General features: G+C 42.9%; 1 protein-coding gene across 1 annotated transcript in view; it reads left to right on the top strand.

Moving 5' to 3' along the window:
* LOC137368791 (ankyrin repeat and death domain-containing protein 1A-like) overlaps positions 1-12,911 on the top strand; it is a 90,574-nt gene that overhangs the window by 73,759 nt on the left and 3,904 nt on the right. The window contains exons 13-14 of the mRNA XM_068028996.1: positions 1,028-1,229; positions 4,760-4,891. Of these exons, the coding sequence (XP_067885097.1) occupies positions 1,028-1,229; positions 4,760-4,891 (334 nt within the window). The remainder of the gene's footprint in view (positions 1-1,027; positions 1,230-4,759; positions 4,892-12,911) is intronic.

Raw genomic sequence — 12,911 nt, 5'->3', positions numbered from 1 at the left:
TGATTAACTGTTACCAAGCTTGGGTTTGTAAAGTCTGATGACGGTAGAAGGAAGAAGAGCCTGAAGGAAGAGTTGTAGCTGCCTTAAATTTGGTGGTCCTATTGCATTTATCACCAGAGCAAGGTAAATGTGGCTTAAATGTGTTAGCTCTGACTCAGTTGGTAGCACTCTCGCCTCTGAATCACAAGGTTTTGCATTTAGGTCCCATTCTAGGACTTAAACACAAAAATCAAGGCTGACACTCCAGTGCACTAATGAGGGAGTGCTGCACTGCTGGAGGTGCTGTCTTTCAGATGAGATGTTAAGCTAAGGCCCCATCTGCCTGCTTGGGTGGATATAAAATATTCAATGGCACTATTTTGAAGAACAGCAGGGGAGTTATCCATGGGTGCTCTGGCCAATATTTATCCCTCAATCAACATCATAAAAAAATTATCTGGTTGTTATTACATTGCTGTTTGTGGGAGTTTACTGTGTGCAACTTGGCTGCTGTATTACCTACATTACAACAGTTCAAAACACTTAAATTATTTCATTGGCTGGAAAGTGCTTTGAGATGTCTGGTGGTCGTGAAAACCACTATATAAAGGCAAGTCTTTCTTTTCCTTTTTCTTTTTAAAAATTCTGGGATGACAATGGCATGGAGCTCTGTCCTTGTCTTGCTGACTTTTAACTAATTTTCTCAAAATGGAACCCAGCCTGACCTACTTGGAAAGGACGAAAAACAAGGGCCACGAACATCATATCTGAGATCAGGTTTTCAAGTGGCATTCTATTGCAATGATTCATTGTGTTTCTTTAGCTAATTACTCTGTGGTGTAGTGGTGCTTGGATTAAGGGAAGTAATATTTAAGTGTGCAAGTGTTTTCTTGCCTGGACTGTGTTAGCTCGAAATTCTCCCTGAGGAGTGTAACCCGAGAAGTTGCTTCATATCACAACTGTGTCAAGAGTGGAAAAAAATCTTTCCTGCTGTGTTCTGGTGCTCTTTTGTTGTAAGTCAGAGGTAACACAGTTCCTTATGTTTCAGGAAATCCAGGATAGCACTCCAATCCCAGCAGGAAGTTATCCATTAACATTCAAACCAGACCACACCACACAGACAAGCCAGCTCCGCGAAGCCATGTGGAGCATGGCAAACCATAATCTGAAACCAAAAGATTGGAAGAAACTTGCGGTGCAATGGAATTTCACTGAGGAGCAAATCAAAGGAATTGGGGAACAATGGACAGGTAGGGACATCTGTTAATACACAGACAGTTGCACAGAATAAAACATACTTATTCTAGGTTGAAGTCATGAAGTGATCATGATCACCCTCTCCTATCCCTCTCTATACTCCACATCATGGATCTGTTCCCACTAATTTGCCTTTGAGTGTGCAAAGGTATTCTGAGGTGAGTCACTCCCCTGCATTGTAGAGAAGCGCCTAGCCTCTGCTTCCTGCATGGCCAATATCAGGGACTTGCCATGCAAATAACTGGCTCCTAAACGCAATGTATTGGTACACAAAGGCATTGCACTTCTACCTCATAATAAGTGTGCCAAGTGTTGCATCAAAAAGACACCATTCAGCTTTCACGTATCATCATGATGAAAATAATATGTAGTGCTTCTGGATATACTTAAATTAAACAGCACTCTTTCATGAAGAATGTGTTCTTTTAACTGCACAATGGAAGTAACAAAGATGTTTATACAGTTAATCCATCTCCATTCAAATGAATGGGGGAATCAGCCAGGCATGTCAATTAATTAGTTTGTAAGAACATTTGCCTTTCTGTAGTTTGTTATTTCTAAGAGTGTAGAAAAACAAACACTGTGAGGGAAATAATTGACAAGTCACGTTTGACCCATTGGGGGAGAGTATGTATTTCATATCAGGTAACTGGAAACTCTTCCTGTGTGGATTTCTTGGTAGCTTGATTTGGAGACTCTTAAACATTGTGGTGAGTTTTTGCATGTGTCAAATACCGACTTGATCAAAAAGAAACAGACAAAGCTGCCAGCCCAATTCTTAATGTGTATGTCCAGATGGCAACACCACTTGCAGCTGTAATCAATGTTTACCATAGCTGTAGCCACCTAGGGTAGAATTTCCACCCCCAGATGGGGGCGAGTATGGAAACAGATAGGCACAAAAATTTGCAAGCGACGGGTAGCCAGTTGAAGTGAGTAAATGGTCTGTTAAGGCCAATTATCAGAGGCCAATTGTCTGATTAGAGCTGTGGCCGCAGACTACCTGGTGAAGGGGTTCCCAACCACAATGGTGGCATGGCAGCTGTGGCCATTTTTCAATTTAAAAGTTTTTAAATTTGCTGAGAGAGTACAAAGGTGGAGGTGCCCTCTCAGTCTCTTACCTGAACTGCTGGCCGCTGCTCCTTCTGAGCTTCGAGAGCCTATCTGTGCCATCCTTAATTGGACGTTGATCCTGCTCTCTGATCAATAATTTGTCAAAAGGGGGAAAATCACTGTCAGGTGACTATTTCCCACACAATGCTGGGTCGGCATCCCCATTTCATCCCATCAGCGTCCCAACCCAAAACCCAAAATTCTGTCCCTAGCCTCCACAATTTGGAATTCACTGCTTTAACCCCTCCATCTCCATCTGCTTCTTTAAGACCCTCCTGAAAACTAATTTCTTTGGCCATGTTTTTGGTTAGCCCTACTACTGTCTCCTTTGGCTTGGTGTCCGTATTTTTCAGTGTGTCTCTGTGAAGTGTCTTGGGATACTTTATGTTGAAGGCCCTAAATTAATGAAAGTTGTGTGTAACCTTTCGTAGGTGATCTTGTCTGTCCATGATTTATCAGTTTTGAATAGCACTTAATTAAGAGCCTAAAAGCTGAGTTTTTCCCCATTATTTAACAGAACTCATTTATGTGAACTTATTTATATGTACACATTTATATGAACACATTTATGCGAATAAGAGTTTTTGCATACAGTATGGGATTTGAAATATATTCTCATCTATTTGTTTGCATAAATTCATTAGTTTAGTCTCTTACTCTAACCTGGCTTCAATCAACGTTCCCACAGATCTGACAGCTTGTCAGCAAATTGCACTTTCCAGAAGGTGAAAATAATCAAAATGCAGTGATAAAATACACTGGGAACTGAAGCATATTATTCATTCAGAGATCTTTGCTATTTTCCTGTCACTTGTTTGGAAATAAGGACTTAGAGAGGACTGAGAATCATGATGTGATGCTGAATGCCCATTCATTTCAATACATAAAAATTGGCAGTACCCACCTTCCTGACTAAAAGTTGAAAGTATCATTTATCTTGCTTCTTGGTTTGTTAAGACAGAATTCGATTTCTTTATAGTGTTGAAAAATACGTTTATTCCACATTTAATGCTTCAAACGCACACAAACTCCATGTTTTGCTCTCACTTCACTGTCTGCTCATAACTGACCATAACCAAGGGGATGTTGGACAATGGGATATGGTATGTGATGTGTGAAAGGAGTGAACCTGTTCAGTCAGGTGACTGTTCTTTGTTCTCTTCTTTCTTATATTCCACTCATATTCAAAAATCAGCTCCACTGTCTGGCCAGATGCAACAGTGTTCCTGGTCAATTGAGGATGGCAGGCTGAAGAAACCTTTTTTATTTGTTTATTGGATATGGGCATTGCTGGCAAGGCCAGCATTTATTGCCTGTCCCTTTGTTTATAAAAAATCTTGGTACTTGGTTCTCCTGGAATTCATTACTTACCTTCCTTAGATGGTTTGGATTTTGATTGGCTAGCCAACCTATCCAGCCTATTGTATTGCCACTTAACATTTTGTAAATCTTTCACATTTGAGGACTACAGAGGTGAATTAATTTATTCATTAGTGCCAGAATGACACCTGCCCACTTGGTGCTAATCTCTCATACGTTCTTGTGTATTCATAGCATATACTGGGTCTGGGTCTACCGCCAAGGGAAGTAGTTTGTTGTAGCACTGTGTTCCACAAAAAAAAATTGCCCTTCACTTACTGAAAAAAGCATGGTTTATAGTATTAAAATGCCCCTTTGCATTTCACTTGCACACAATTCTTTGCTCCCACTATTAATGTGCTCCTTATACTTACCCAAGTCTGCAAGTAAGACTGGTCCACAAAATTTGAGTGCTCTTAGCATATTATAATTTAGGCAGGATTAGCATCAGTTCTTAGCCTTTTAGAGATGGCTAGCAGCAGCAGAGGAAAATCAGCCCCTTTGTCTTTACCTCTAAGCTCATGTCCCAGGCAGTTCTGATGCTAATATTTTATTGTAACCCCATGCTTCTTCCATGAAAGGAAATCTCTTTAATGATGTCTCCAGGGCTTTAGTAATACAGAACAAGGACATTTGCCCATCTAGACACTTGTTTAGTTTGGCAGCATGTTACATAATAAGTGGGGTATACCTCATTATATTATTCTTTGGTTGTTCAGGCATTAATCAGGCAAATTTCAGGCTCATTCTTCAGTTGTGCTTTGGCTAATATCCAAAGGATTTCTCTTGAAAATGTTTTTGTTGATTAATCTTGTCTCGTTTTATCAGTAAATCAGTGTGGTGACTCAAGTTCTAATTTTAGTTAGCAAATATACTGGCTTGTGAGATCACATTGGGCACTTAAATGTTAACATACCGAGGTGGCTTACTCACAAAGTCGCACCTTCATGTAAGTAGGCTGAATGAGGTTCAAGTCCTGCATTGTAAAGCTTGCTCCTATTCAGGCAGATTGTTAGAAATTGTTTACAGACATATATTTCTGTTTGTTTAGGAACAAAAAGTTATAAGGAACATGGTCACAGGATGTTGCTGATCTGGTTACACGGAATCCTTTTAACTGGCAAGAATCCTGTTAAGGACTTGTATGAAGGGCTAATTAATATTGAACAGAGGAACTTAGCTGGTAAGTAAAGAATGAGGAAGTTTTCATTTTGAATGCTAAGTGTCATTTGAGACTGCTGGCTTAAGGGCAGATTAAGTTCACTTACGATGTAATTTGCTTTTATCCTCATTCGCCCATTAAATTGTACCACAGCCATTTTAATTTATAGAGTACAGGCGACAACCAAAATAATTTTCTCATACCTGCCTGGAAATTCCTACAGCAAATACCAGAAAGTTTCTGTCAGGAACACCTTCATCCTTGATTCACGTAAATTGACCTGTTGGGTAAGTGTAAGACAGACAATTTACAATTATGGTAATAAATAGAAAAGAATGTTTAATGGCTTCTCCAGCTAAAGAGGTGGTCAAGATGGGGTCTTAAGTGGAAATGCCTGTCTGGCCCAGGTTTAGTGCAAGACACAACCTGGGTTAAGGAGTTGAAGGCAGAGGTTGCCTGGAGTGAGTTGAACAGCCGATTGTCACTTAAATTGTCTGCTAGCGCTCATTCAGGAGCCTACATGGCTAGCACTTCAACTAATGCGCCTCCTTACAGCAGCCAGCTGTTTGGGAGTAAACATGGCATTGATGTTGATTTCAAACCTTCCTTAAAGGGATGCTCACCATTTCATGGTCATTGCTGATGTAGCTGTGAAGAGGATCTCTGAAACACATCAGGAGATTTTTTTGGACACTTTGTCAAGACTGCACCAACACTTGAACAACATTTATTCTACAAGTTCTCCAAAAGAGTAATATCTGGCTACTGCACCTTAATGGACACTTTATAGCAGTCACCACGAAAAAGGGCAGGCTTTGCTATTGGCATCTTGCTAGAGGACCCCTTGGTCTGGACGAGGAATAGAAGTATGACATGAGGCCAGGCAGGGCAGCACTGGCTGCTGCAGGAGAGAGGGACAGGACGATGAGGTGGCACCCTTCCCCCCTCTGGATACAGGACATCCCTTCTCCTCTGGACCTCCTCCACCAGGACTGCAAGTGCTGCATCCAAGAACCTGTGTGCCCTCTCTCTTGATCCCTGAACCATCCTGCAACGTGCCTCTGTGTGCCAGCGAGCGCACTCCACACCTTCAGTGAAAGTGAGTGCGAGAAGCCCAAATATACTGCTGCATAAAAGTTGCATCTGATTGATTGCTAAACCTACAGATGTTTGCTTTAGCACCTCCAGGCAAGTTCAAATTATGGTAATCAGCAATTGGGACTAAAATTGTGTGCTAAATCCAGACTTTTAAACAGGCATGCCTATTAGCACTGCACCCATTTTGCATCTATTTTCACCCATTCATCAAAATAACCCCCCTTGAACTGTACTGGCTATCATTCTGTGGATGAGAGTTATATTTCCCAACCTCATATAAGTGACCATTCTTCATATATAAGCACAGACAGTGAACATTATTGGGCTACTTGAATGTGTGGGGCCCCTGCAACATTTTTGTACATGCACTTTTCCTCAGGGGTTACAGGACAGCAATCAGGATTAGAGACTGTAGCTGTTTTATTTCTGCTCCTGAGCCTAGAATTGCTGATAAAGAATTGGCCTTTATAGCCACTCCAGGCACTGCTTCATAAACCACTGACCACCTCCAGGCGCTTACCCATTGTCTCTCGAGACGAGGAGGCCAAAGAAAGAACTGAGAACAGGACAGCAATCAGGATTAGAGACTGTGGCTGTTGTATTTCTGCTCCTGAGCCTAGAAATGCTGATACCAATTAAAGCACTGAAGTCATCAAACAAGACACAGGCTGTGGATTGAACCTGGGACCTTCCTGGTCTATATGGCTTAATTCTATGCTGATCTGAGGATTGAGCACAGGAGGTGCTGTTTGGTGCATTGTATCTGCAACAGTTTGAACTTCAGTTGGAGTTCTATTCTCGTTCCATTTCCCTTTGCCTCTGCCCTTTTATATTCTTCCTTCTCAAATACTTATCCAGTTCCCTTTTAAATTATTTTATATTCTCAATGGTAAACCATTCTATGTTATAATAACCCTCTATGTGAGAAAAAAAGATTGTTCTGCCTTGTTAGCTGTTCTAGTGATAGCCCTAAGTTTGTGCCCTGTGGTAGTTACCAACAGAGGGTACCAGAAAAACTGTTCTAACATTTTTCTGAATTATAAATTGGTATTGGTAACTTTATCAGTGAATTAATGTAATACATAAAAGATCACATCTCATCACAAAGAATATGAACTCTTGTCGTGGTGAGCCAGTAGCCAATTTTTATTATTTATTCAAGTGATCAGTAGTCAACAAAGTGTTACGAGAGTGCTTTTTTTTGTAAAATATGTTTTTAAGGACTCGTAGTTGAATTGTGGACATTGACTCATCTGGAATCTTGAAGAGATGCTGAACTTTGTGGTTTTTTAAAAAAGAAGTCACCAGAAGATTCCTGGATTTGGCTTGTAAACAAGTCTTACTGGAAGGCACCTGCCTGTGGATAATCACCCAGCAGAGGTTGTTTTTGACTTGGAGAGATGTTTACAAAGAAGTGACAGGTCAAGATTTATAGAGGTCAGGAGGCTGACTTCTGGAATGTTTTTAGTTTCAATTTGAACTGTTACAAAAGACAGTTGATGTTTGCCTGCCAAAGAAGACCCAGCTCATCTCTCTCTTTGCATCGAGTGTGACAGATTTCTATTTCCTCCTGTTTGGGAGAAACTCTGCATATTGAATGTGTGGGAACTGAAACCCTTGTTGCTGCATTTCTGTGTAAGACCTATCTGAAGCCTCTGTAGCTGCATTTCTTGGAATGCCTACCCAAACTGATCTTCAACATCACCTGGAAAGAACTGTTCTCGGAAGATCCCAGTGACAGCCGTCAATACGCATTCAGGACGCTAAACCAAAACAAAGGACATCTTTCCATACCTGCCTAAGTGTTTTTTTTCTGTTTTCTTTGTAACAGCACTGAACAACAATCCCTCTTATTTTTCTGGTTAACTGGTGTATGTGTGTGTGTGTGTGGCTAAGATAAGTAAGGGGCTTTAATATTTCAATCTGTGTATGTATGTTTACTTTATAATTGGTTAAGACTTGTTTTATAATAAACAGCTAAAGAAACCTGGTTAGTGTATTTTATTCTGGGAAAAATAGAATATATGATTGACCGTGTCGGTAAGTGGGAAAATTTAAATATATGTTGTGACCTGTGGAGAAGTGGGACTAAAATAAACAATGCACTCCTCCTGCTTCAGTCGTAACAAAAGTCATTGGCAGTTGTGGGTCTTCCATAGCACGTTTTATTCAGTAGATCATAATTTTCTGTAGCTTTTCAATTCATGTTTACATTCCAGTTGCTATGATCTTACATGCCCATGTATGATAAGAATATATTGGAGGTAAACATGTACATGGTAAGTGTACATAGAACATTACAGCGCAGTACAGGCCCTTCGGCCCTCGATGTTGCGCCGACCTGTGAAACCATCTGACCTACACTATTCCATTTTCATCCATATGTCTATCCAATGACCACTTAAATGCCCTTAAAGTTGGCGAGTCTACTACTGTTGCAGGCAGGTCGTTCCACGCCCCTACTACTCTGAGTAAAGAAACTACCTCTGACATCTGTCCTATAGCTATCACCCCTCAACTTAAAGCTATGTCCCCTCGTGTTTGCCATCACCATCCGAGGAAAAAGACTCTGGGGCGGCACAGTGGCGCAGTGGTTAGCACCGCAGCCTCACAGCTCCAGCGACCCGGGTTCAATTCTGGGTACTGCCTGTGTGGAGTTTGCAAGTTCTCCCTGTGTCTGCGTGGGTTTTCTCCGGGTGCTCCGGTTTCCTCCCACAAGCCAAAAGACTTGTAGGTTGGTAGGTAAATTGGCCATTATAAATTGTCCCTAGTATAGGTAGGTGGTAGGGAAATATAGGGTCGGTGGGGATGTGGTAGGAATATGGGATTAGTGTAGGATTAGTATAAATGGGTGGTTGATGGTCGGCACAGACTCGGTGGGCCGAAGGGCCTGTTTCAGTGCTGTATCTCTAAACTAAACTAAACTCTCACTATCCACCCTATCTAACCCTCTGATTATCTTATATGTCTCTATTAAGTCACCTCTCCTCCTCCTTCTCTCTAACGAAAACAACCTCAAGTCCCTCAGCCTTTCCTCGTAAGACCTTCCCTCCATACCAGGCAACATCCTAGTAAATCTCCTCTGCACCCTTTCCAAAGCTTCCACATCCTTCCTATAATGCGGTGACCAGAACTGCACGCAATACTCCAGGTGCGGCCGCACCAGAGTTTTGTACAGCTGCAGCATGACCTCGTGGCTCCTAAACTCGATCCCCCTACTAATAAAAGCTAACACACCATATGCCTTCTTAACAGCCCTATTAACCTGGGTGGCAACTTTCAGGGATTTATGTACCTGGACACCAAGATCTCTCTGCTCATCTACACTACCAAGAATCTTCCCATTAGCCCAGTATTCTGCATTCCTGTTACTCCTTCCAAAGTGAATCACCTCACACTTTTCCGCATTAAACTCCATTTGCCATCTCTCAGCCCAGCTCTGCAGCCTATCTATGTCCCTCTGTAACCTACAACATCCTTCGGCACTATCCAGAACTCCACCGACCTTCGTGTCATCCGCAAATTTACTAACCCACCCTTCTACACCCTCATCCAGGTCATTTATAAAAATGACAAACAGCAGTGGCCCCAAAACAGATCCTTGCGGTACACCACTAGTAACTAAACTCCAGGATGAACATTTGCCATCAACCACCACCCTCTGTCTTCTTTCAGCTAGCCAATTTCTGATCCAAAGCACTAAATCATCTTCAATCCCATACTTTCGTATTTTCTGCAATAGCCTACCGTGGGGAACCTTATCAAACGCCTTACTGAAATCCATATACACCACATCCACGGCTTTACCCTCATCCACCTGTTTGGTCACCTTCTCGAAAAACTCAATAAGGTTTGTGAGGCACGACCTACCCTTCACAAAACCGTGCTGACTATCTCTAATGAACTTATTCTTTTCAAGATGATTATAAATCCTATCTCTTATAACCTTTTCCAACATTTTACCCACAACCGAAGTAAGGCTCACAGGTCTATAATTACCAGGGCTGTCTCTACTCCCCTTCTTGAACAAGGGGACAACATTTGCTATCCTCCAGTCTTCCGGCACTATTCCTGTCGACAATGACGACATAAAGATCAAGGTCAAAGGCTCTGTAATCTCCTCCCTGGCTTCCCAGAGAATCCTAGGATAAATCCCATCTGGCCCAGGGGACTTGTCTATTTTCACATTTTCCAAAATTGCTAACACCTCCTCCTTGTGAACCCCAATCCCATCTAGCCTAGTAGTCTGTATCTCAGTATTCTCCTCGACAACATTTTCTTTCTCTACTGTAAATACTGACGAAAAATATTCATTTAACGCTTCCCCTATCTCCTCTGATTCCACACACAACTTCCCACTACAATCCTTGATTGGCCCTAATCTAACTCTAGTCATTCTTTTATTCCTGATATACCTATAGAAAGCCTTAGGGTTTTCCTTGATCCTATCCACCAATGACTTCTCGTGTCCTCTCCTCGCTCTTCTTAGCTCTCCCTTTAGATCCTTCCTGGCTAGCTTGTAACTCTCAAGCGCCCTAACTGAGCCTTCACGTCTCATCCTAACATAAGCCTTCTTCTTCCTCTTGACAAGTGCTTCAACTTCTTTAGTAAACCATGGCTCCCTCGCTCGACAACTTCCTTCCTGCCTGACAGGGACATACTTATCAAGGACACGCAGTAGCTGCTCCCTGAATAAGCTCCACATTTCGATTGTGCCCAACCCCTGCAGTTTCCTTCCCCATCCTACGCATCCTAAATCTTGCCTAATCGCATCATAATTTCCTTTCCCCCAGCTATAATTCTTGCCCTGTGGTATATACCTGTCCCTGCCCATCGCTAAGGTAAACCTAACCGAATTGTGATCACTATCACCGAAGTGCTCACCTACATCCAAATCTAACACCTGGCCGGGTTCATTACCCAGTACCAAATCCAATGTGGCATCGCCCCTGGTTGGCCTGTCTACATACTGTGTCAGAAAACCCTCCTGCACACACTGGACAAAAACAGACCCATCTAAAGTACTCGAACTATAGTATTTCCAGTCAATATTTGGAAAGTTAAAGTCCCCCATAACAACTACCCTGTTACTCTCGCTCCTGTCGAGAATCATCTTCGCTATCCTTTCCTCTACATCTCTGGAACTATTCGGAGGTCTATAGAAGACTCCCAACAGGGTGACCTCTCCTCTCCTGTTTCTAACCTCGGCCCAGACAACCTCAGTAGACGAGTCCTCAAACGTCCTTTCTGCCGCCGTAATACTCTCCTTGATTAACAATGCCACACCCCCCCCTCTTTTACCATCTTCTCTGTTCTTACTGAAACATCTAAATCCCGGAACCTGCAACATCCATTCCTGTCCCTGCTCTACCCATGTCTCCGAAATGGCCACAACATCGAGATCCCAGGTACCAACCCATACTGCAAGCTCACCCACCTTATTCCGGATGCTCCTGGCGTTGAAGTAGACACACTTTAAACCAAGTTCTTGCTTGCCAGTGCCCTCTTGCGTCCTTGTAACCTTATCCCTGACCTCACTACTCTCAACATCCTGTACACTGGAACTACAATTTAGGTTCCCATCCCCCTGCTGAATTAGTTTAAACCCCCCCGGAGAGCACTAGCAAATCTTCCCCCCAGGATATTGGTACCCCTCTGGTTCAGGTGAAGACCAAGCTGTTTGTAGAGGTCCCACCTACCCCAGAAAGAGCCCCAATTATTCAGGAAACCAAAACCCTCCCTCCTACACCATCCCTGCTGCCACGTGTTCAACTCCTCTCTCTCACTATTCCTCGCTTCGCTAGCACATGGCACGGGCAACAACCCAGAGATAACAACTCTGTTTGTTCTCGCTCTAAGCTTCCACCCTAGCTCCCTGAATTTCTGTCTTAAATCCCCATCTCTCTTCCTACCTATGTCGTTGGTGCCTATGTGGACCACGACTTGGGGCTGCTCCCCCTCCCCCTTAAGGATCCCAAAAACACGATCCGAGACATCACGAACCCTGGCACCTGGGAGGCAACACACCAACCGTGAGTCTCTCTCGTTCCCACAGAACCTCCTATCTGTTCCCCTAACTATGGAGTCCCCAATGACTAATTCTCTGCTCCTCTTCCCCCTTCCCTTCTGAGCAACAGGGACAGATTCTGTGCCAGAGACCTGTACCCCATTGCTTACCCCTGGTAAGTCGTCCCCCCCAACAGTATCCAAAACGGTATACCTGTTGTTGAGGGAAACGGCCACAGGGGATCCCTGCACTGCCTGCTGGTTCCCTCTCCTTCCCCTGACGGTAACCCATCTACCTACTTCTTTTACCTGAGGTGTGACTACCTCCCCATAACTCCTCTCAATAACCCCCTCCGCCTCCCGAATGATCCGAAGTTCATCCAGCTCCAGCTCCAGTTTCCTAACGCGGTTCTCGAGGAGCTGGAGTTGGGTGCACTTCCCGCAGATGTGGTCCCTGCCGTTCACAATGGGATCAGCCAGCTCCCACATCATACAGCTACAGCACATCACCTGCCCAGCCATCTCTACTTAGTTTATTACTTTATTAATTTATATAAATTTATGAGCTAAATACTTTGATTCTTCTCTGCTGTGGTCTTTTTCAAATAACCAATTAATAGATAAGTCAAAAAAGTAAAAGAAGAAAGTAAATTTTTACCAATCACACGATACAGAAGAAATAAAATAAAAAGCTTACCTTATCAACACACCATAGTCCTTTTTTTTTGGTTAGAGGAGGAGGGTGGGTGGGAGACACTACACGTGTAGTGTCTCGGGTTCAGCCACTGCCCAAATATATAGGTTTTGACTTACCCAGCAGTCCCCTGGTCCTCCGAAACAAAAGGGAATTAACTTTAACTTTAAACTGAAACTGACCTCCCAGCTGATAGTTCGCTCCGCACTCTCCGCTTCTGAAAAAGCTGCTGCAACCAAAATC

The sequence above is a fragment of the Heterodontus francisci genome, chromosome 4 (genome assembly GCF_036365525.1).
Source record: "Heterodontus francisci isolate sHetFra1 chromosome 4, sHetFra1.hap1, whole genome shotgun sequence".
NCBI lineage: Eukaryota > Metazoa > Chordata > Chondrichthyes > Heterodontiformes > Heterodontidae > Heterodontus > Heterodontus francisci.
Note: the sequence above shows the minus strand (reverse complement) of the source record. Positions and strands in the feature narration are given on the sequence as shown.